Source organism: Macrobrachium nipponense, chromosome 41 (assembly GCF_015104395.2).
Source record: "Macrobrachium nipponense isolate FS-2020 chromosome 41, ASM1510439v2, whole genome shotgun sequence".
NCBI classification, from domain to species: Eukaryota; Metazoa; Arthropoda; class Malacostraca; order Decapoda; family Palaemonidae; genus Macrobrachium; species Macrobrachium nipponense.
Window position 1 is genome coordinate 24785002 of NC_061102.1, and position 26108 is coordinate 24811109.

General features: G+C 38.2%; 2 protein-coding genes across 2 annotated transcripts in view; both read left to right on the forward strand.

Annotated features, from left to right (window-relative positions):
* Window positions 1-1879: 1879 nt before the first annotated feature.
* Window positions 1880-14392, forward strand: LOC135212803 (large ribosomal subunit protein mL44-like). The gene is made up of 7 exons (XM_064246574.1): window positions 1880-2059; window positions 5375-5498; window positions 6055-6312; window positions 7714-7798; window positions 8266-8418; window positions 11754-11904; window positions 14142-14392. The coding sequence occupies exons 1-7, from the start codon at window positions 1981-1983 to the stop codon at window positions 14390-14392; spliced, it is 1101 nt and encodes a 366-aa protein (XP_064102644.1). The 5' UTR covers window positions 1880-1980.
* A 4027-nt stretch (window positions 14393-18419) lies between these two features.
* Window positions 18420-26108, forward strand: part of LOC135212614 (transcriptional adapter 1-like) — a 73327-nt gene continuing 65638 nt past the window's right edge. The window contains exon 1 of the mRNA XM_064246191.1: window positions 18420-18651. Within this exon, the coding sequence (XP_064102261.1) occupies window positions 18538-18651 (114 nt within the window). The 5' untranslated portion in view covers window positions 18420-18537. The remainder of the gene's footprint in view (window positions 18652-26108) is intronic.

A 26108-nucleotide genomic window follows, 5' to 3' on the forward strand; every position in this document is an offset into this window, starting at 1 on the left:
AAGAAACGGCACACATAGTAAGAAAAGTGATGGACTCCTAAGGAGGCAGGATGCAACCCGGAACCCCACACTATAAATACCACCCAGTCGAATTGGAGGACTGTGATAGAGCAAAAAAAAAAAAAAAAAAAAAAAAAAAAAAAAAAAATATATATATTATATATATATATATATATATATAATAATAATAATAATAATAATAATAATAACCAGGAAAGGGGGAAAGCAATCTATATTAGAAATCTGTTCCCTCTTAGTCCAGTTATAAACTTTAGTGCAAGGCATAGCAACGTTGGCATGTGCATCACCGATCTCAATCCAGACGTAGATATTGCTATTTTCTATGTAGATATTTTTTTCGGTACATAGTAGAGATACAGAGATGATAGAAAGACATCTTCTGCACATTTTTGCGATTTCAATAAATGAACCTGCCTGCGCTCAGTATACACGATACAAATCAGCCACACGTTATCTACAGAGTTCAATCTCGGGTCGAATCTTTATTGACAAACTTGCTTTTACACGATCTTTCAAATCATTTTTTAAAAATTTGTTCATTAATCTCAAATCGACAAGGCTTTTTCTCACCGTGTCTGAAAGGTTCACATCTGTTATTTTATTATCAAACTATGATTCTCTGTGACTTCTTTTTACAAAGTAAAATATAATCATGTTGCAAATAATCCAACATGAGTGTTTCTGGTAAATAATTCTACTTTCATACATGAATAGAATAATTAAAACTCTCAAATATCTCAAGCAACAGAAAGCAAACATTTAATTATCTCATCGCAAAGATTTTTGATGTTCTGAAGCGATGATGAGTCACGCTTTCACGGACCAGATAGCCTCTTGGATTCTGGATATAAGCACTTATCTTTTGTGCCCAACTCATGCATAATTATTGGTTAATGCTTAACAATATAACGAGCCACTGATTCAAAGGTGCAAGGGAACTACGTGTGTACGTTATAAAGGCAAACAGTTCCAGAGAAAATGAGTAGAGGTTCATAAAATGGGGGAAAAAATATTCTCTACCTTTCTTAGTCCTAGGAAGCTGTCTTACAGAAAAAATAAAAATTTGCTGAAGGTTCCTTAAGTTGAGGGCATAGAAAAGACTTTGACTGACTTTGTCAGATACTTGACAAACGTTGCATAGTTAACAATACCCTGAAACTTCTTCTTCAAGCCTATATTAAAGAACATCAATAGATTCTAGTTATTAGTTTTATTGTTTCTTAAATGACAAACCAAAATGATGTGAGGATTAAGGCGAAGGAATTCAATTCAAGATACTCTTACTCCGGGTTGCATCATTGCGTGTGCCACTTCATTAATTTTCAACGGCAGGACCTCGTCAATTAAAGAAGTATTAAATGAAACTTTGGTTGTATTTCTTGGTAATTGTGCCATTTCCTGTGGAAAATATTTCTCAGTTTAATTTTTGTGATCTAAGGACATTGTTTTTACCCTACAATGATTGCAATTGTAAATCAGATAGGCTATACAACTCCCAGACTATTCTGTAAGTTGACTAAGAACGAAAAAGATCCGTAAACGGAGAGACACAAAGAAAGAAAGAAAGAAAGAAATTAACATATTAAAAAGAGTTAGAACACGGACGACCAATATATTTGACGGACAAACTAATGGGATTCCTAGATGGACCAAGTGACCACCTCCAGTACATAAGCAAGTACATTAAGACACTGAGAAACTGGAGGAACAGAAACTGTGAAACTATAGACTTATTAAGGCTCAAGGATTATTTAAGCTTAAAATATTTCAAAAGGCTGAATACAGCTGTGATGAAAAAGATATTTGAAAAATTTTAACTTAAATACACAACAAAGAGAATTAATGCTCAAACACAAATAAGAGGCGCCGTTGCAAATAGCAGGATGCCTTTCTAATAAGACTAGTGCTGACTGCCAAAACTGTACACAAGGTCTTCAATGTTATTGTAACAAATACAACATGTTTGCTTCCAGAGGATTGCGAAAGATCGCGTCTTTAATACCTCCAACTGTAGCAAGACGAACAATATCACTTTCTGGTATGTAAAAGATAAGAACCAGCTAAAGCGGTGAAGAGTTCCTAGCTATGTCTTTTGTTACCGGCACGATCATGGCTGGCTCAGACGCCACAAAACTAGCTAGCCTAACTTTTACCTAGCCCTACTAGCCTACCTACTTAGGTAGTAAACCCATTAGGTACTACTGTTTACTGTATGGATAAGCCTTTTGACGCCAATATATAGGTTATCATACGTTATTTTATTCATCTTAGATGGTAGTTACTTAGGCTAAATTATAAGTATCTACTACTATTCGGCCCTTGGCTGTGCCAAAAAAATTTATAATCTATAATCTGTGTCTACCTAGTATTGTGTACTGAGTAACGTAACTGTGCTAGTGCCATGTCGTTAGAGATAGCAGTAGCTAGTACCTAGGTACTAGCTAGGTAGCTAACTAGCCTAGGTACTACCTAGGTAGCCTATTCAATAAAAAAAATCAACAGACCTTACAATTGCGTATAGTAGTAGCTAGCTAAGCGATACTTTCCCATAACCAGTACCAGTCACAAAGTACATAAGGCTAGAAAGGACAAAGTTATGTCACAATGCCAGTTAAGGCATAGGCTAGGGTGGTAGGATTACCTAACTTCACCATAATTAACTTAAGGTGCTGCTCCTTAACCTAACATAGAGTACCAATGTTCTCATAGGTATGATTGATGTAAGCAATAGTGGCACGTCAGGTATTTCTTTAGAAATTGCAGTTTCTTATACCTAGTATTTGGGTTGCTTAGCCGCCACAGAATCGGTACCAACTTAGATCTACTAGGTAGGTACCAACAATTTTCCGTTAGTTTTTGTTGGTCGACTGTAATCAACCCCCAGGGGCTAGCCTAGTACTAAACACAGCGAAAAACTACATTTGACCCCCAATCCCTAGTGGCTATTGTATTAGCAGGACCATTCCTTGCAGTCCGTGCGGAGTTATTACTTAGAAATAACTAATTCATCTAAAACCAACCTTGCACACTGGGCCATAACTGGCAAGGAGCTACTCGTCTTTCTCATAGCTTTGTACTGTCGGCCAAAAAACTGGTGGCAGAGTTTCATAATTTTTCGCTCACCTGGCCTGAACGCACGATTCATGCCTTATTTATCTATTTTTCTTTTCAAAGGTGGAAAAAATCATATGTGATGACGTTAAAAACAGTCACTGATATCTATAGAACATTATGTTATGCTATTGTGTAAAACTATTTTCCAAATAGCTAAATTGACGTGAATGAAACGAAGTGATAAAAAACGTCGTATCACAACAACTGATATACATTACCAAATAGATAGGAGACACCTATCACTAGTAGTATCGCATAAACATAGTCCTTACATTATCATTTCAATATTAAGTTGAAGGTAGTTGAAGTATTCCATTTGTTCAATTTTACAGAAAACATTGGAATCTCACAAAATGCTATCAAATTTAAAAACAAAAACAAGAAAAAAACGATAACCTAACATGTGAACCATGCGACCTCCACATCTATTGGTTTTGATGTCGTTATGTGCTAGGCAATCTATATCAAATGTGTCCTTTTATCGGTCTAAGAAACATCCCTCGATGAGCGAGAGACAATTATTGCACTGCATTCGGTGCAAGTTCCGGTTGGAGAGATATCAAGAAAGCTTAATAAACCGGAGAGAATCATACATAGATTAATCAAATTGTTTAAAGAACGCCAAAGTTTAGAGCATGGGCCTAGAGGTGGAACACCTCGAAGCACCACAAGAGAGCAAGACAATACAGTAGTGTAAATGTTGCTGAGCAACATTCATTTGTTAATTTTTAATTCTAGTGCCTCGTCATGATATTGCTGAACCAGGAATCATGACTAGCTCTACGCTTGTGACTGGTGTCTGATGAATACTTTTGATGGGGAGGAAGAGATTTTTAAATCTTTGATAGATGTCTAAGGAATAAGTCTAATGAATAAGCAAACTTACCTTTGAACTTACCTTTGCCTGAGGCTTGTTTAAGGGCACTTCCACAAGTAAGCAAATTATACCTTGCTTGCCTGAGTTCATTCTCCAAGATTAGAAATGCCACTGAAAAATCTTCCATCTATTTCCATAGATTGTTGGTTGTGGTGTCCTCCCCTCTGTTTCATAATCTCTAGTTCTTTTGAACTGGCAGGAGTGGGTCCTGGGCACGATTGGCTAACTCTTAAAAGGTTACAATAGGAATTTTGGGTAGCCAAGAGGTAGCATTGCATAGACTACCATAGTCACTAATTCTTGTGTTATGTAATCCAGATGTATTTGCACTTCCCTTGGCTGAAGTAGTGTGGATAATCAAACAATTACTGCAATAGGTTGGTTAAGGAAATTTATGCAGTATCAGAACAACCCTTTTTTGGCCAACTTGAAGAATTTTAACCTGGTTTTATGATTAAACTTTTTCCCAAGCTTATAAATTATGTTAATGGAATTGTTTTTTAAAATGTGTTCAATTTTATTGCATTGCTTATCTCAGGATTTGCTATTAATTCATCATATCAGCTTAATTCGTTAGAAATGGGCTCGGTGTTTTTAACGAGAGCATCTTCCAGCTGTTTCTTGTTTCATGAACGGTTTATTTCATAACCTGGGTTTTGGCAAAGTTTTTTACAGGAAAAAAAACCCAGATGCCATTTGATTCCAAACCCCGCTTCCTATATTTTTGGGCATGGGACTGGCACTATGTTGGGCTGGCTTACCCCTCCCCCCCTTTAGTGGCTTGGTTGAGGATTTGTTATTAAAAACATTGTGAGAATTTGAGCATGATAAACTAGAGTTAGACAGCTATTTAGGAAAAGAATGAATGAAAGCTCAAAGAAAACAGTGCTGCTTGGACCAAAAAGACTGCAAGGGGCATGTAGTATCATCACAGAAATACAGTATTCCATGTAAGGCATACTGTAAATGGTGGTGCACTTATATGAAGATGAGCTGTTGGTGATGCTGTAACCTTCCCCTTTTTATTTGGACAGTGGCTCACCCTTTCTCTGTTCCCAACACTGTTGCTCTACTGGTAGTCTTCATCAATATGGAATGATCTACTTTTTACGCCCCCCCAAAAGAAAGTTGTTTTATATAGTGAGGAAAATATTGTTTTGAACATTGTATTGTATACTGTTTTTTTTTTTTTTCTGAATTTCTTTCTGGAGTTTGTAGATGTATAAATCCTAAGTTTTAAAGGTTTTATAGTATGTCACTATGTATAAATTTTGCTATCTATGTTAACTAATCTAATGATAAATTTAAATATTTTATTTATATTTTATGTACTATATATTTATATTACATATCATATTACAGCATGTTCATATGGAATAAGGTCTAAATGGAGAGCGCCGCTTTTTAGGGAGTTGTATCACAGACACAAGCAATTAGAAGCCAAAGGCAAAGTACCACCAAACATCCGATCAGAATATATAGAGTGGTAAGTATAGTAGTTATAATTGATAATAAAATTAAGTGTCTTAAAGGAAGCATATTGAAAAGGTCTCCATAATGGACTGATAGTAGAACCAAAAGTTAGTTACTGTTGTTCCTTTTCCTTGTTAGCCATTGCTAATGAGAGATGTCAAATCCTAGATTCAGGTTTATCAAAGCAAGCCCAGTCAAGAGATATCTGTAAAATGCAAAAATAAATAAATAGATCTAATGTTTAAATTTAAAAAAAGTTGGTAATGAAGATTTGAAAAGGTATAGTACAGTGATTACTAGTCAGTAGGTGCTTATATCTGTATAAATGTCAAAGTTTTAAATATGTAAATATACTTATTGTTGATTATTAGAAATAACTTGACTCCACAGATTGTGTAGTGTATAGTGTAATTATGTATTTGTTATGTTTATTTGTATCCTCATATATCCTGAGTAGTTTTTTTGTACTATGTATGTGGTATATGGAAAAACTACATATATGCTGGAAATTTTGTATTGTGGTATTGTTTTAAAAACATGGTACTAAATTGTTTGTATATTTTTTGTAGGAATTATGACTCAGAGTTATTTGCCTTTGGGAAGAGACTCAAAGAAGATTTTGATGAGAGTACACTACGTCAGGCACTGACAGATATCTCGTATATTGAAAGTGAGACAAGGAGGCAAGTTGCCCTTGGTGTTGAAACTCCTGCTCTTCAAGTCAGTAGTAACTGTGACTTAGCTAATGCAGGAAAAGCTCTCATTGAAGACTATTCTCTGAAATATGTACGTGCTACTCATCCTTTACTACCTGAGGAAGGAGTAAGGTAAGCCAGTCTCTCTCTCTCTCTCTCTCTCTCTCTCTCTCTCTCTCTCTCTCTCTCTCTCTCTCTCTCTCTCTCTCTCTCTCGGATGTGTAAGGACAGCTAAGTATAACCAAGAAATAGAAGTGTGTGTGAGTAAAGGATTACAGATAATTGGAGGAGGTATGGGGAGAAAGGATTTGTAATGGCAAAAAGAGGAAGTAGATGCAGAAAGGAAGGTTATTAAGCAAATGGTCCTTGAACTTGAAGATGCCAATGGAAAGGTACTGTAAAAGATAGTGCAGTTTTGTATTAATGTGTTTAATATTATAGATGGTTAAATACAGAGAATAGAAGGGAGGCAGATCTGTATGCCTACAGAGTGGATGGGGGTCTTTTAAATTTGAGAATATACTATTTATGGAGATGATAGTAGAGGATATAAAGAGGGAAATTGGAAGGTTGAAAAATAGAAACACACAAGGAATTATGGGATTACTGGTGAGTTCCTATGATATGTTGATGATGGTATGGCGGCTGCCAAGAGAGTGTAAGCTATATTTAGATCACTGGAGTATTCCAGATGTATGACAGAAGTAACTGTACATTTGTGTAAGCCGATAGAGGTTACTGTAAGAAATATACCTTAGTCCTAACATTACAGTATACAAGTATACCTGAGAGATTGTATAGTAGTGTTTTGGTTAAAAAAGTAGCTGTATAATAAAAAGATTGATAGCAGACAAACAGTGTTTTAGACCAGGAAGAGAAAGGAGCATGAAGGATTTTGTTATGAAATGTGAGAAGTTTGAGACTGAAAAGTGATTGATTTAATGTAGGAGTGGGTTGTAGCAATTGGTGTCTTATGGACTGAGTGATAATATAGTAAGGGAAAACAGTGGAGAACTTCATCATTAATATTATTACATTATGTTTTCATTTCAAGTGGTTAGGCATTTACAGTAATGAGTTTTCTCCACTCCCTTCTGTCTTGCTGTTCCTCTCCTCTCATATTATATACCTGAATTTCCCCTCTTCAAAATATATAAGTATTTTTCATTCTATAGAAACTTGATGTCTCTACAGTTTCTTCATATATAATATGATAATTCCAACAGATTCCAGACATGAATCCCATTATATTATAGTCACCCATGTCTCTACATCCTATAGAGGTGTAGGTCTCTTACCATTGTCACAGATTTTTTATAATCATTATTTTATTTTGTGATGATTGTAAATGGAATACTCTCACAATATAATAGTCCAGGAGCATTTTTGTTCTTTCTTCCATCTTAATGCCAGCTTCACAATTCAGTATAACATAGGTCTCTTCCTTCTGCTTCTATTTTTTTTCACCATTTGTACATATAACGTTGGGACGTTGAAAATCCTGTATTATTTAGAAGCCCAATTTTTCCTCAGGACAATTGTCGACTACTTAACATCTGAGAAGGTTATGTCTGAGATAGGACTTGGTATTGGACTCAAAGACATCATTTTGACTGAGGTATGTTGAACCCTAACATTAATTTTAAATTTTTAATTTGTTCAAAGGATTTTTAGGCACATTGTAACTTGCAGTACAATGTCATGCAGCACTGCCACTATTAATTCACAGGAAAGAATATTGAACATGGAGTACTATATGTATGTTTAAAGAAAATTTGATAGATATTCTAGTAAACTAAAAATAGTGCTCAAAAACTATGTAAAAAAAATTTTTGGGAGATAGCGCAGAAGGCATAGAAGTAGGAACTCCTCACACACAAAAAAAGTGAGCAAAATAATCAGAACACTTATTGTAGCACTAATATTAAATTCATTCTAAACCAAAGACTTTACAGGTAATAAATAAAATTCTCCAGAGACATAGTAATTCTGTAGAAAATTCCTGAGAAATATATTTAGTTATTTCCAGATTCCGAGTTTGCTTCACATATGAAGATGCATACAATATTGAGTCTTATTTTACAGGAGCAACCACCATCTGTGGCTACTTTAGCAAAGGGCTTCCAAGCTGTCATTTCAGCTGTGAATATTTCATCTGGGATTAATTCTTGTCAGAAATTTATTCAAGATTTTGTACTTACTCAACTTGTTGGCAAGGACATTTATGATATATGGCAGGTAAGCTTTCTGTAATGCTAAATTTTTCATTACAGTTCTAGTAGTATAATAACTTATACATATTGTATTTTGAATGCTATAGGGGAAAGTATTACACATCAGTTACCTGCTATTACTTTTTTTAATTTTACCGGTCAGCATGTTATTGTTTTAGAAGTTTTGTTAACCACAGGCAAGCTTTTGTAAACTATAAAAATGAATTGGCAACACTGATATCCAAGGATTGCCCACCAATCAGTGGTTTTCAATTCTTCCCCAAATTAATCAATGAAAGTTGATAGCGATGAACCACTTCAACCTTTGCTGTGACAACAGTTGCAGGTAAGCAAATCCCCATTGAAAAACTTTGATCAGAGACAACAAAAACTTCAAATATTTCGATATCAAAATTATTCTGATTTTATAAAAATTGAGAACCAAAGATGAGCAAGAGAAAACGAGATAAAGATTAGGAAATACTGATATTTAGAGCCAAATTGTAGGGAATAGTTGTGTAAATTTATTTTAACCCTTAAACGCCGAAGCGGTAAAAAAAAAATGTCTCCCGTGTGCCGGAGACGTTTCAGAGTGAGCGCGGGAGCGGAAAAAATATTTTTTTCAAAAAAATCATAGCGCTCTTAGTTTTGAAGATTAAGAGTTCATTTTTGGCTCCTTTTTTGTCATTGCCTGAAGTTTAGTATGCAACCATCAGAAATGAAAAAAATTATCATTATCATATATAAAATAATGCGATATATGATAGCGCAAAAACGAAATTTCATATATAATTGTATTCAAATCGCGCTGTGTGCAAACGGTTGAGGTAACAAGTTACTTTTTTTTCGTTGTAATGTACACTAAATTGCGATCATTTGGTATATAACAAATTGTAAAATGATAAAAGCAACACAGAGAAAATATTATCACAAAATAATGCATGAATCGTAACGCGCAGACGTAAACACATTTTTTTTTTTCATTCCATAAATCTAAATATTGTCCTAGAGACTTCCAATTTCTTTCAAAATGAAGAACAAATGATTGAATATTACTTGTATAACTGTAAGAATATTAGCTTACAAATGCAGTTTTCGACCATAGCTGACGAGTTAAAAAAGTTGACCGCATGTCGAATTTTTTTTATATTATTTTTTATATGCAATTATTTCGGAAATAAGAAAAGCTACAATTTCAAATATTTTTTGTTTTATTATACATGAAATTGCGCACATTTTCATATATAAAAACTCTATGAAATGCCGCTATGAAAACGGAGCAAATATTCCGAGAATGGGACTTACGCATTTCGGAGACTGTAAGAGTTTTATCTTACAATTGCGTTTTTCGACCATTTCGGTAGAGTCAAATTTGACCGAACGTGGTTTTTTTTTCTATTTATCATGATTTATATGCAAATATTTCGAAAATGAGAAAAGCTACAACCTTCAAACTATTTTTTGTTGTATTATACATGAAATTGCGCACATTTTCATATATAAAACGTTATGTAATGGCTAATTTAAAATGGTGCAAACATTATCCCACAATCGCACGTATGATGTTTTCGGAAGAGTTACCGCGCGGACGTAAAGAAAATTGTTATTTTTTTTCATAAATTCACCATAAATCAAAATATTTGCTAGAGACTTCCAATTTGTTGCAAAATGAAGGTAAATGCTTGAATATTACTAGAATATAAGCGTTTTAGCTTACAATTGCGTTTTTTTCGACCATTTCGGTAGAGTCAAATTTGACCCGAAGGTTGAAAATTTGTCACTTATAATTTTTTATATGAAAATATTTCAAAATTGATAAAAGCTACAACCATGGGTTGTTTTTAGTTGTATTGTGCATGAAATTGCACACATTTTCATATATAAAACTTTATGTAACGGCTAATTTAAAATGGTGCAAACATTACCACAATCGCATGTATGATTATTTTCGGAAGAGTTACCGCGCGGACGTAAGGAAAAAGTTTTTTCATAAATTCACCATAAATCGAAATATTGTGCTAGAGACTTCCAATTAGTTGCAAAATTAAGTTAAATGATTGAATATTACTAAAATATAAGAGTTTTAGCTTACAATTGCGTTTTTCGACCATTTCGGTAGAGTCAAAGTTGACCGAAGGTTGAAATTTTGGCACTTATCGTTATTTATATGAAAATATCTCAAAACTGATAAAAGCTACAATCATGAGTATTTTTTTGTTGTATTCTACATAAAAATGCGCACATTTTCATATATAATAGTCCATGTAACCGGCTAATTTAAAATGGTAAAAAAATTATGGGTCAAAGTGACGAAATAATTTCCGAGAGTGTCACAGATACTTTTTAGTGCGGCAAGAAAGAAACTCGTGCTTGCGCGCTGCCGTAACGATTGTAACAAAACAACACCTGATCCGTGAACTCCCAGCATCCCCCAAGGCGCGTGATTCAAGAGTTTTCGGCTGGTAGGCCTAAAAAGTATTTTTTCCGCGGAATTTTTAAAAAAAAACGTTTGTATGTCAACGTAAAATACGTCCAATCGGCACCCGAGAGACAAAAAATGTCGACGTAAAATATGTCCAGTCGGCGTTTAAGGGTTAATATTGGGTTTAAATTTCAAGTATTAACCCTAAATGGATGGATACCCTCATATGAGTAGCAATAACAGGTTTTGGTTGGTGGATGAATTCATTCATGTTGAGTATCAATATTATGCGCCGTCAATTTAGGGGACTCAGGCATGAAAGAGGTTCCATTACTTCTATAGCCCATAAATTCACTAATGGCAAATTTTAGACCGGCTCATCTTGCCGATACTAGGCAGCTCATGACTTAGTTGTATACTTGACTTCAAGGAGATGTGTACTACTTTATCTCTCTCTCTCTCTCTCTCTCTCTCTCTCTCTCTCTCTCTCTCTCTCTCTCATGATGTCTTTATATATTTACTCATAAATATACCCAGGGGTTGCTGTTGGTTCTTGTTCTTATCTTTTATGGCAGTATGTTAGTTATAATTGTAATTTTGCAAAGTAATGTTAGAAAAAACATGTATAATAAAAAAAAAAAAGTTACTGTATCTGTGATATCAGTAAATTTACGTAAATATTTTACAATCAATATACCCCAGTAATTGTTATTGATTTTAGTTCTTATCAGAATTTGTTACTGATTTAGTTCTTATGTGTTTTGATATTGTGTGAGCTGTAATTATAATTGTGCAAACAGGTCAGAATGGGAACTGGGGGATCTGTATACCCATACAGTGAGCTACTACCTCCCCACTGGTGTCTAGTATTTTGCCTGACAAGGCTATAGTATTATGAGTTGTGCGTTTGTGGTGAAATGTGTTCATATATATTGCAGGTACATGAACCGTTCAAGACCCTCTCTGAGATAATGGCAAGAAGTGGTGTTGGATTGCCAGAACCAAGGCTTGTGTTTCAATCTGGTCAAAAGACAATTGAAGCTGTATATCAAGTTGCCTTATATTCAGACAAGCAATTTATTGGGACAGGTAAGTGGTTATATTTATGAAATTTTGTACATATGGTAACTGTTTTCATGGGATAATTTATTTTAATATGTATAGCTTGATGTGGTATCAAAGGTTTTGATTTATTGGTTGTAGCCATTTTGTTTCTCATTCAAGTGTTATACAAAATAACATGCAACAGAACTGGGAATTTAGAATAACTGAAATAATTTTAGTATATAATTATTATTATTCATATTTTTGTCTAGTATAATACTGTACAGTGGTACCTCGTTTGTTGAATGTTTCTTATGTTGAACATTCCGTTTTTTGTTTATACTCATATTCGACGGCCTACTGCGTCCTACAAGAAAAACTATTAACATGTTTTTTCATTTACAATATGCAGTGTTCCCCGCATTCACGGGATGGGTACCAGACCCTCTGGAAATAGCTAGAACCTGCCAATACAGGCAGTCCCCGGTTTATGGCGCTAGACATAAAATTGGCAAATTATGGCGCCATAACAGGCCTAGTTTCGGTTATCAGTGCCATAAGATGCTGATGATAGAGTTATGGCACTATAACATACCTAACAGGTGCCATTAACCGGTTATCGGCGGCATTCACTGAATCTTAGCACCATAAGTGCCATAAATTGCTGAGTTTTGGTTAATGGTGGTTTTCGCTTATCAGCACCCTGCTGAGAATGGAACCCCTGCCAATAACCAGGGACTGCCTGTAGTTGAAACCCCTAGAAAAATGCTTAAGATTATATTGTTAGTTAAAACTCAAGAAAAACCCATTAAAAATGTTTATAGTAACTGTTTTTTTAATAGTTCTATAAAAAAAAGTGCAATTTATGATGAAATTGATAGAAAAAGACAGGAATTTGTGGATATTTTTCACAGAAAAATACCGCGGATAGGCGAATTTTCTGTGGATAAAAGGGGTATGTGTTCCAGACAGAAATCTGTGAATACATGAGTTTGCGAATGTGGGGGTTCACTGAATAGTTGAATGATAACCATATTGGACAAAATAAATAAAAGAATAAAGCATTTCAGTATGAAATTAGCATAAAAGATGTACAAAATTGTACGTCACTGCGGTGACGTCATGCACAGCGGACTTGGAGACTGAAACGAAGGGGAGCGTTGATATGTTGAGGACAGAAGGAAAAGATTGTTAAAATATTTCTGTATGTATGTAAAAACAATAAAAATTCACATAAAAAAAGGAAATTTCACAATAAATTTATCATAATGATAAAATATGAAAACAATCAAATGCAATAAAGAAATGATATAAAGTGTTTTCAGCCGGTGTTCATTGCACCGAGACGGTAAGTTTTAACCATATTCAACAAAATAGTAAATGAAAGCACAATGCTTTTCTCAATAGAATTTAGCATAAATGATTAACAGTGAATGAATGAATGATTTTGTTATCATGCGTCATGATATTGTTTTGGAGAGAAGAAGGAACAGTAAAAATCTTTACTATAATATGTGCGTAAAAGCAGTACCAATTCACATTAAAAAGTAAAATGTTATTTCACAATGAATATAACAGTGGTAAAACATGAAAATAATCAAATACAATACAGTAATAAAAAAAATCTAACTTGAGCCAGTGTTCGGTGCTCTGAGTGAGACGACAGAAAGGAGAGGGAAGACAGGGTCTGCTTCTTACTGACTTAACAGTATCTTTCACTTACACTCGATTTGTCCAAATCAATTCTTTTAGTTACGGTAAAATACATATCTAGTGACAATTGCATTTTACGATTTTTTTACTTTAAAAGTAACTCATCTCCATAATAAACACACTGACTCTGCATTCAGCTTCTGTGTGCCTTCGATTGTTTGTTTAAACGACTTCCCTTGTGTAAGTTATTAAATCTCTTTCCTTTTCTTACACTCATTACTTATTATTTGTTTGCAAAATCCTCATGTTTATTTTAAATTCTGCCATTTGCCAACAGTAAGTTGATGTATTGTGGCATAATTAGTCTCTTTCATACACTAAGAGCCAAGTGTAAACATGTTAACAATCATACACACTGATTACTCTCTGTCTCTCAGTATTGGAACCTGCTATTAAATATGTCTTCTTCTATGCTGAAAGACTTCATAGGTCCCAGCCCTTGGTCTTTGGCCTTAATTCTATATTCCAATTCCTGTTTTAAACTTTGTAGGAGTAGATGAATTTGATATTTTACTAGAGAAAAATTAGATGTTTGTGTTGTGTTAACAGACATTGTGCATTTTTTTCAGGTTATGGGGAAAGTACAGATGTGGCTGTTGACCAGGCAGCTTCTGATGCTCTGAGAAGACTGTTTCATATTACTGCATCGTCAGACCCTCTACCTTTTGGTGAAACAAGTGAAAATATCACGATAAGTGACAAAGAAAATCTATCTATTCTTGAATGGTCCACCATTAAAGCTAAAAATTGTTGTTGTGTTAATGTACTGGATTTTCTTGGCAAACCTATTAATAATTTGGATGTGTACATTGTATTATAATTGTATATAAATGACAGTTCTTTCATGTAGTATGCTGTATATTTATCAGAAGTGCATTATGGCACATTAAAACAATCTCGTTCCATGTCCTTTTAAGATTTTTATTTATGTTGAACCTTTGTTTCTGGTGTTGAGAAACTGGAGACAAAAATAGTGTTCCTTGCCATGTTTTACCTTCATCCGTATGTTGCATAAGTTCCAGGCATGAGGATGCACAGTTTTATCTACTGGTTGATTTTAAATGACTGCTGACTTATACAGTATTGTTTATGTTATTTACCTGTTGTAATTTTTATTGAGAAATAAACAAGTTAACACTGGAAGTTACCTAAATTACTTATATATCCAGTGTTGTGTAACTGTTTTAAAGCTTGTTCGCTAAGATTTAAGATTTTGAAGGTTAATTTAACCAAGTCTGAATTTCACATATCTCAGGTCATCCAAAGCAGGTAAATTACAGTGACTGGACAACCCATTGGAAGTAAAGCCAAGGGAATGGATCTTAAGTAAAAGCCAGAAAGCAATGGATTTGCCTACAGCATATCTTGTATGGCACACTGCACAGTACTACGAGGACATGAGTTTGTACAAGGAGGTAACTTGGCTAAATACACTAACCAAGTATAAGTGGCTGGTTGAAACTGGAAGCTGATAAAAAAGAAATATTTGCTTTAATTACATATATACCTAATTCCCTTTGCAGATACAAATTAGAACAAGAAACTAAAGAATAAGGAAAAATGTTCACAGGATGATTCTCCATGAAGGATTTCAAGATGACCTCCAGTTCCCTTCAGAGTGCTTGTGCCCTAAGACATTTTCTGCTGAAGGGATGAAAACAATCTGAAGACACATGGACATTCAGAACATAATGTAACAATGTGAAGCTCTACTTTAGTGACCAGAAGTTGCTCATAGCCTTCCCCCTGCAGAGCTACTTCAGTGTTTCTAATGCCATCATTTAGTGGTGCCTTCTTGTTTTGCTCATCCATTGTGTACCCAATATAGCTTATATCAAAAGGCTCATATACCTCTTGATGTAAGCAACTACTAGATAGGGCTAACTGAAGACTCACAGGAGCATTTTATTAAAGGGCCCCTTCAATAACAATTCACCTGTTTGTAGGCCATCCCCTAGCCGTAACTCCTTAGGGAGGTAGTAGCATCATTGCACCGTACGTGGTGTACTGTAGGCAATACTTAAGGTTCTTTCCAGCATCCCATTGACCCTTAGCTGCAACCCCTTTTATTCTTGTTACTCTAACTCCATTCTTACTATATCTTCCATCTTACTTTCCGCTCTCCCATAACAGTTGTTTTATAGTGCAGCAGCTTCAGGTTTCCCATTACACCTATAAAATCTTTACATTTTCTCAATCTTCCTTTCAGTGCTGAATGATCTTAAAGGTCACAGCGCTTGGTCTTTAGCCTAAATTTTATAGTCCAATTCCAGTTTGCATTCCTAGTCAGTTTTATGGTAAAATCTTAATATTTGTGTGTTGTTTTCTCTGGTGTTCCCAATTTTTGCAAAACTCTTCCATTTTCTTCCTAATTTACTCTCATATCACTGGGGTATTCATTATTTGTCACCATCTGCCTCAGGTTCCAGTTCTGCATGGACAGAGAAGGCCCTGCTAATGTAGGCACTAATGATGCACTTGTTTGCATAACTCTGGGCACTCTCCTGTGGCATCAAGGAAGTAGCTTACATTTGCACCTTTTGGGTGCTACTTTAGTAGGCGGTTCACCTGCGTGTTTCTACACTTTCGCTGTGTTTAGTATCAGCCCGTTGTGGGTCAAATATCCCTAAGTGCATTTTACCCCATTTGATCCCTGAGGCTGGCATAAGTCCAGCTTAATCTCATGCAACAACAACCCTTGGTGCTACTTTAGGGACATTTGACTCCTACGGGCTAGTGCTAAATAAAGCGAAACAGTGTAGAAATAGCAGGTACCGCCTACTAAAGTATCACCAGCTTTTGTATAGTAGACTGATGTTTTGTGTGTTTGGTTGGTTGAATATTGCTAAGAATGTAAAGTAAACAAAGGGTCTTCTTTCTGCTGGTTTCAAGTAAAATTGAGGGCTGAAGTAGTTTTTAGGGCACTGAAAGTTTTTATGCATCATTTGGTCCTGTATCAATGATGAAGATGTCATCCTCTTATATTTTTTTCTGATTGCTGGTGGAGATCATGTTTTGCATGCTAATTTCCTTTTTAACAAGATATCAACGAGATTGCTAAGAGTTGATCCTATATTGTCCATTTATAAGAAAAATTCTTCTCTAATTGAAAAGAAACATCAGCTTGGGAAGACTTATTTGCATAAACAAACTTAGAAATCCAGAACAAGGCTAATTAATATCTTGGAAATGCTCTAGGCCCTTTATATGTAATGAAGAACATCAAGATATTTGTGCAAACTTGACAGGGAATCAATCTGATAGAGGCCTAAAAGACTATTAAATTTGGATATCCAGAGGACAAAGTCGATGTTTCTATTATTTCTATTGAACTTGTCAGCAAGGGTGATATGTTATATATATATAGCTATATATATATATATATATATATATAGAATATATATATAGATAGATATATATATATGATACTATATATATATATATATAATATATATCTATATATATATATGATATATATATATATAATATATATATATATATATATATATAGATATATATGATATATATATATATATAATATATATATGTAATTATTATTAATAATAATTTATTATAATTATTATATATTATATATATAGATATATATAGATATATGATATATATATATATATATATATACTATATATAAATATATATATATATATTATATATATATATATATATATATATATATATATATATATATATATATGATATATATCACACACACCACACTATATATATATATATATATATATATATATATATATATATATATATATATATATATACATACACACACACACACACACACACACACACACACACATATATATATATATATATAGATATATATATATATATATATATATATATATATATATATATATATATATATATATATATATATATATACTATATATATATATATATATATATATATATATATATATATATATATATATATATATATATATATATATATATATTATATATATATATATATATATATATATATATATATATATATATATATATATATATATATAAATAATGTGTGTGTGTGTGTATACATGTCCTTTCCAGTATCCAAAGGTATGTGAAAATTTTCCATATACGTATAGCCGAGAAGAAAGCATTAAAGTTAGTCACTGAAACTGGTGTTGGTATTATAAATGTAGTAGCATAAACCACGATTTTGTCTTTTCCTTCTAAGATTTACCCTTGAGGATAAGTAGAGTTCCTGGATATTGGGAAGTCTTGTATTAAAGTGATTACTGCCTCTTGCGCTGACATATATATATATATATATATATATATATATATATATATATATATATATATATATATATATATATATATATATATATATATATATATATATATATATATCTATATATATATATATATATATATATATATATATATATATTTAGTTTTTTGTTTGTGTATGATAAGGTGACCAGACGTTCCCGGAAACGTTTTCAATACCCCGTCCCCGGAAATGTCCCCGGTTTTCACTGTGACTGAAATATCCGAAATTGGTATACATGAAAAAAAGAAAAAAAACTTTGACCAAACTATGCATAGTTGCACACCGTACTACTCGCACTGTACAATGTATATAACTGTATGATGTTTTTTTGTTAAAATTCTGTAGTTGGTAAGATATTAAGATATCGGTAACAAGACGATAATGTTGTTCGATGAAATTTTAAACATCTTTATTCACTTTCAATTAGATAAATGGTTTAAAATATTCCCACTGTTTTCCAATTTATAGTGATATTTCATGTTTGGGTCAATGGACGTACCATTACCTACCGCTTACCTGACCATTTCTGATGACGTCAGTGTTTGTTTACAGTCTGCAAGAGATGCTGTTTGTCGTTGTCAGTAGTTTGTGAGCGAATATTGCTATCAACTCGAGCGTATTTTTTTTTATGGTATTAGTATTCTAATATCATGTCCCTAGCCAGTGACCACTTAAATATGACCCGAAAACGGCTTATCGAAGCTTTGGGTCCCGATAAAAAACACAAATATTTTCATCAGATGAAGCAATGGTTCAGAATGAAGGTAAGTAGCTACCTAGGTACTAGGGTAGATAGCTAGGTACCTAGCTAAGGCCTTCGTAGCAGTACCTAGGCTAGGTAGCTAAGTATCCTCCGTAAGCCAATCCTATGTAGACCTGTTGGTATACGTATACTAGTTGGTTTTAGTTTATGAAATGTTGGTATAGTCTACCTATTCTAGGCTTTGCTTAACCTCCTAACCCTATAGGGTAGGTAGCTACCTAACCTACTAGCTACGTCTGGCTTGCGTAGACTCCCGTAGGGTAGAATGCTGAACAGGGGTTACAAGTTACTTTGGCCCAGTTGGCGGGGGGCATTTATAGGTGAGGGGATTTGGTTAGATCTAGGGTACTTATCCGCGGCAGCCTAGACTATGGCAGTTGCAGTTTCTCTATGTACTAGTTTTACCTACTGAACAAGAATTTTAAGTAATATTTATTCGGACGACTTTAATTAACCCCCCAGGGGCCAGTACTAAACACGGCGAAATAGATTGGACACCCCAATCCTTAGTGGATGTCGTCTCCGCGGTTACGTTCCTTGCAGTCCGTGCGGACTGCTTCTGTAGAATTACCGAGACTTGTCCCGAGGATGTGAATCTCCCTGTCCAAGTTAGGCTACGCTACGACGGCCAAGGTTTTTTATGTTTGGGTAAACAACCGCGTGGACTGGGCAACTCACCGACTACTGCAGCTAGGCCACCCTCCGAAAAAGTACTTTTAACACATCTTGACACCAGAGATGGTCATCAGTCATGAGTAGGTAGTTGGTGGTGATAACAGGAGCTCAAGACCTCTACTCTCCTTTCGAAGTAAGTATTTTCTCCAAATGAAAAAGGTGGCCAACGCAGTGCCCACAATGGCAAAACGCTTTCGAAGTTTTTAGGTACTTACAACTCCAAATATTTTGAAGATTGACGCCATCTCGATGTTTGCGGAGTCGCTTGTGTCAACAAACTTCCCATTTCCTGTGCTAAATCTGCACACCACTTGTACCCATAGACGCTGGGCACTTTCATCACAACAATCGTAACCCCGATCTCTAACCAGCACTTATTTGTACTTATTCAAGGGGACTACGGCATTCTTTGCTGCGTTTTGCGCTCTTCAGTTGTTTATCAGTATTGTCAATTGGTATGTGTTTACCCTCCAAACTGGGTATAAGACTTACACAAAACCGGGGAAATAAGTGAAATTAGCATATCTATTTGTAATATATATACATATTACAGCAATTTTATCATTACTTCATTACTATGACAACTAGAATTCATGGAAACAGTTTGTAAATGCATCGGCGTATGTGTGACGCTCCACTAGATTGACAACAATGAGTCATTTTTCCTCGCGTTGTCTGCTGGTTAGTATACATCCGAAATATTTGTAATTTTTCGGGATTAATTTGGTTGCAAAAGAGGGATAACAGACATGAATTAAATAAACATTTTGAAGTAAAGTTAAACTAAATAATGAGTAAAGTAAACAATTAAGGGAGTAAAGCTTTGCACCTTATAATCAGTGTTATCATCTGCTGCTCAAAACTGTGTTTGCGGAGTGAGTACTTAGGAACCAGGAACAGCAACGTGGTTCAAGTGCAGTGTGGAGTGAATTAAGACCAAAATGTGTATAATTACAATCAAATAAGCACTGGAGTTTCAGTTGTGATGGTAGTAAGGATAAAACCACCGATTACAAGGTAAAAATGAATTCAGTTCAAACCATGACCCCGGGAATAAAAAGTTTCGTACTTTCACTAATATAGGCAACAAAATGTTGTTTTATTGTGCTGATTACAACTGCAATCTTGAATAAACATTACATATATATGCTAACATTGTTCAAATGAGTGCTGGGAAGGCTGGGAAAGATAGTGGATTGTCCGTGGTTAGACCGGCCAGCCACGCGATTGCCGCCATATTGGATTTCAAAACTGCCTTGAAAACATATTTTATGAAGAGCTCACATGCTTATTTTAGTTTGTATGGGGCTTTCATATTATTACATTATGTTGATGAAACTTCAATCTTTTGAATGGTATGCTTAAAGTTGTATTGTTCCGATACGTAATACAACCCATCGGTCCTTTTACAATAGGAAGGTAACTAGCGGCAGCTGGAACGGTTGTAAGCTTCGAACAAGGGAGTTCGGTAGTTAACTGCTTGTCCGACAGTGCGTGCGCCGCGCGACTTGGAGGTAAAGAATCACTTTTGCTTTCGGCCGCATTGGTGGAAGACGTGTTCGTCATCGCTCTCTGCCCGCTTCATCGTCGTATGCTTTGATTGTGTGTTGTTTCTCAACTTGGTTTGTCAGTGTAGTGAAAGTGTATTGTAAGTACGTGACTTTCTTTATTACTTTTTATTACATTGATTATGGATTCTCATGCAATGGAGCTATCCCCGTGCCCCCCCATCAGCCGCAGAATTTGCCCTGGTGTGGAGGGCCGCAAGTGTGGGGTCTTTCGCTCTTTCCCCGAGATAGATCCTCATGTCCTTTGTGCGGGGGCGTGAATGCCCTCAGACCGAGCCATGTAATTTTGTGTGAATTGGTCGGAGATGCAGTGGGTGCTGTACGAGGGTAGGAGGAAGCGTAGACCTGCCAAGGAGCCTTGGAAAGCTCTCAGACTCCCTTGGTTATGGACATTCCCTCTCTCCATGCCTGCTCAGCTTCCCGCGTAATGCGCTTTCCCCTTTGGGGGGAAGTTGCTCGGTCCTTCTCTTTGCCTGATCCGTCGAGCGTAGAGGAGGGTGCGAGGTGCCCCGACGTGCAGTTGTATTCGGGGTCTTCCATTCGCTCGGGGTGGGGCTTCCCCCCCCCGCACGAGGGGGAACCCCTCCTAATCACGACTGTTGCTTCCTCAGGTGCTCCTGCTGTGGGCGACGACCTCGGCCAGGTGCGGGTGTGGCTGGGGCTCCAGGGCATGCCAAGCTTCCAGGGGCTGCTCCAGCATCTGACAGGTGCTGTGCCAGTCACCCATGGAGCGGTGACCACCTCTACCACCACTGTCTCGACTCCAGGGTACGCCCCCCCCTCCTCACCTGGTCTACACCCCGCACGTGATGTCAGTGACTCCGACGGCCGCTGTGCAGGGCCCGATCGCTGCAGTGCCAAGGAGAGGCGTGCCTCCCCCTTCCGGGTTCTTCGTGCTGCCAGCCCCTGACTTCCGATGCCCGAAGAGCTCGCCCCTGGACCTGCCACCGGTACCCAGGATGTCGCTGGCTGCTGCCCCGTCTCCTGCTGTACCTGACCTGCCTGCCGTACCTGCCGCTTCTGCTGTTCCTGCACCTGCCGACGTCGTCCCAGCCCGTGGTGTTGCTGCCCCAGTCGCTGGTCCTTCCGACAGGTGCAGCTGGGCCCTGTTGCTTCGGCAACAGCAGCCCCGCTCCATCCTGGATAGAGAACCTGAGGGAGCTGACGAAGAAGAAGAAGAAGAGGAAGGTGTCGTCGTCGTCTTCTTCGTCGCCTGCTGCCGCCTCTTCCCCTTCGACTTCCAAGGCTTCCAAGCCGAGGAAGAAGAAGGCTGCCTCCTCCCCCCCTAAGAAGGCTCCCTCGGGAACTTCTAAGGGCCTGTCTCACTTCAGTGGGACGGGGGGGTTTCTTCCGCTGGTCCTCCAGCTCCTTCGGGGCATGTCTCTCCTTCCGCAAGGAAGAAGAAGAAGACGGGGACCAGAGGGGTACCGGCTAACACCGGTACTTCCTCGCCTGGTGCTAAGGGCGCTGCCGCTACACCAGGTTCCGGCTTGGCCTCTTGTTCGCGAGAGGTACCGAGTTTACAGTCTCCCAAGGGCGACCGTGCAGCCAAGGCTCAGACGTCCGAGTTCGCTCGGAACCAGGACCAAGGCACGAAGCGGAAGGCTGGTGAGAGCCGCTCAGGTGACTCTCTCCAGGCCAGCGATCACTCTCGTAGCAACCAGCTGGTTACCAGGGTTGCTGTGACGGTCCCAGACCGGCATGGGCTGAGGCTGGTAAGTTCCAGCGGTTCGACGCGCCATGAGAACAGGCACCGGTCCCACCGCGACAGTGGTCTCCGCAGGTCTCCTGACCGCTGCTCCCACCGGGACCGGACGGATAGGGGGACCAGCAGCGGCTCCTCTGACGCACGGGACCAGGGCCGCTGTTCTCGGTGCAGCCGCTCGCTCCAGGGGAGCAGCGCGACCAGGCCTGCAGCTCGATCGCCACCACGGGTTGGCGATCGCCTGTAGCCCCCCATGAGAAACGGTTCTTCAGGCAGTACATCCCTGTGTTTTCATTACTGAAAAGCGCTCCGCTTTCATTGCAACTACGACTTCTCACCGAACAGCAATGAATAGCGGTTTTTTTAGCGTTTTCAGTCCTTTGTAAGCACAGGTTCAGAATCTTGAGAATTACTTCTCTTGATTCGGCTGTGAAGACGTAGGTCTGCATTCACCTTCCACCTTCGTCTTCAATGGCACATAGTGTTGTTTCTCCTTAGCTGAGATTCAACTACTATGAGAACTTCTGTCTTGCAATCAGGGACCTCGGTCTCTAGAAGGCAATTGACTTTCGCCTTTTGGGCACATGCCTTGTGAGAATCATCACCTCGCCTTTCGGCATCGTTGGCAACAAATAGACAATTTGTATGGTCTCTTGGCATACCCCTTTAAAGGCGAGGGTCACGTGACTATGTTATACATGGACAGCTCGTCTTACACAACCGAACGCAGTCATCGGCAGCTGTCAAAGCGTCCAAGTCCGTTACGAGCTACGCTGTGGACTTAGTTTTGGTTGTTCCAGATCAACCATTACTTCGTCCTACTAGCTGGTTCCAGTACCCATACCATCGTCACCCATGGACTGTCGGTGTCCTATCCACTATGGAGACGGAGAGACTTCGCCGCAGTGGGGTACGAGACCGCAAGAGACTTCGCTGCAATGGGATACGAGAATGCGAGACGCTTCGCTGCAGATGGATAGACCAGTATGGGTACTGGAAATCACCGAAGATTATATCGAGAAAGAGGGATAGGTCATTGCGACTATTCCCTTCTTTCCCTCCGAGTAGGGGAACTGCATGGCTTTTCCTTCGACGTCAAGCATCCAGGGGATGGGGGATTTGTGACGCTCTATTTCGTACCGAACTTCGTAGCAAAGACTTGGAATCCTTCGGTCCCTGCCGATCGGTTCAAGTCTTTCACAATCCCCTCCCTAATGGACTTCACCGGCATCGATGCGGATGAGATGCTGCTTTGTCCTGTGAGGGCGCTATGGCGCTATCTGAAGAGAACTCGGTACCTCAGGCCTGAGTGTCGACACCTCTTCGTTAGCACCGGGATGACCAAGAAAGAAGTATACAGGAACACATTTTCTTTCTGGCTGCGTGAGGTGATCAGGAGGGCGTACGAAGCTGATGGTAGCGACGACATACATACCCTTCGTCCAAGAGCCCACGAAGTCAAGAGATATTGGTCCTTCCCTTTCGTTCCGCAGGTACTGAAGGCAGGGGTCTGGTCCAACCAGACCACCTGCACCTCCTTCTACTTCAGGATATAGCCCACAGGTCCTTGGACACTTGCTTCCTTAGGACCATGGTGCTGCTCAACACGTTGTGTAGCTTACCCAGCACCGAGCGGACAGAACAGCATCGCATTCCTTGTGTGACTGCAGGAAGGGATAGGTGAATGAGAATGTGACTGGCCTTCTCTTCCCCATCTTTTTCTCTCCTTCTACATGTGGGCAGAGGGACGCGTTCATCACTATGCTGGATCAGGAGGCGATGACGGTAAGCTACTTGACCGAACCCCATCCTATCCCTTTCAGAAGGGGAAGTGGAAGCCAATAAGAGACAACTCTTGCTTCATATTGCCTCTTGCAATAGAACAAGTTCTTGCTTGCTAGTGTTAAGAGGTACGCTTGCCTCCCTCTTATTACTTGGGTCCAGAGGTCTGACCATTGATCCTGCGGTACATACCCGATCAATTGGGCAGAGGCTAGAATCCCATCCCTCTGCTCTTACGACCAGGGAGGGAATCCAAGGTTGGATGAAACACCAGTCTGTTCTTAAGACTCAGATTCCTCCCACCAAGAAGTGAGTGTTCCTATTGTAAAAGGACCAATGGTTTGTATTACGTATCGGAACAAATGGCAATTTGTCGAAAATTGCATTTGTTCCGATACGTAATACAAACCCTCGGTCCTTTAACAATAGGAAGTAGCTAGCGGCAGCTGGAACGGTCGTAAGCTTCGAACAAGGGGAGAACGGTAGTTAACTGCTTGTCCGATCGTCGCGCGCCGCGCGACTGGGAGGTAAACAAATCACTTTTGCTTTCGGCCGCGGGTGTGAAGGAAGTGTCGTCATCGCTCTCTGCCGCTTCATCGTCGTATGCTTTGTTTATATTGTGTTTTTCTACTAATGGTTTGTTTGACTTGAAATGAAACTGTAAGTACACTGTTTTCATTTTCATTACTTTAATTATGAACCCTTGAGTTATGTCTCGGTGCCGAGGACGGGCACGCTCGCGCCGAGTCATGTATTTGGCGAAGGGTGTAATTGAAAAATGTAAGTACTTTTTTCATTATATTTTTTGCCCTGTGCGTTCGTTACCGAGATGTGATTGCGCTCGGCACGAACTTTTAAGTTTGTATAATAGAATGCAATGAAAGTGGATTCGCAATTGCATATTCTTTTCATTTTCATTTATTGATTGCATGAATTTAATCTGGATCAATTTTCGTTCTTACCCGGGAATTGATCCTTACGATTTTTATGTGAAATGAAATCGCAAGTGCAGTATTCTGTTTCATTTTCATATATATTTATGATAGCATCATATTATTGGATCAAGTTTCCGTTCTTACCCGGGAATTGATCTTTTCTCCTTTAAGTTCTATGAAGTGAATCGCAAGGGCAGTATTCTGTTTCATTTTCATATTACTTTGCACTGCTGTGCGGGGGTGGGGGAAGCGAAGGTCTGCCAGGAAGTCGTCGGAAAGCTCCCGCGACTCCCTTGGTAGCCGATTCTTCGTCTTCCTTCCTGCCCCCCGCTCAGCTTCTTCATTGTATTTTGTATTTGGGGTCTTCCTTGCGTTCGGATGGGGCATGTCTTCCCCCCGGGCGTGAGGGAACCCCTCTTACTAATCTATCTATGTTACCGCAGGTGCTACATCCGTGGGAGACGACCTTGGATGTAGATGTAGATCCTCACGAGGTTGTACTCGTTGTCGGGGGCGAGAGTGCTCCCGCAACGAGCCCTGTGTAACGTGTATGCATTCGTCAGAGGCGCAGTGGGTGCTGTACGAGGACACAAGAAGTCATCGGAAAGTCCAGTGACTCCTTTGGTAACGGACGTCCAGTTGTACTCGGGGTCTTCCGCCGATCTGGGTGGGGTTCTCTACCCCCAGGCGCGAGGAAGCCCCTCTAACTAACCCGACTGTTGCTTCCGCAGGTTGCCATCAGCGAGGACGACCTGGAACAGGTGTGGGAGTCGCTGGGACTGCAGGGGTTGAT

Coding starts and splice junctions, on each gene's coding strand:
- LOC135212803 (XM_064246574.1), top strand. CDS start 1,981: ATGTTTGCTTCCAGAGGATTGCGAAAGATCGCGTCTTTAATACCTCCA. Junction 2,060..5,374: donor ACGAACAATATCACTTTCTG/GTATGTAAAAGA, acceptor ATCATATTACAG/CATGTTCATATGGAATAAGG. Junction 11,905..14,141: donor CAAGCAATTTATTGGGACAG/GTAAGTGGTTAT, acceptor CATTTTTTTCAG/GTTATGGGGAAAGTACAGAT.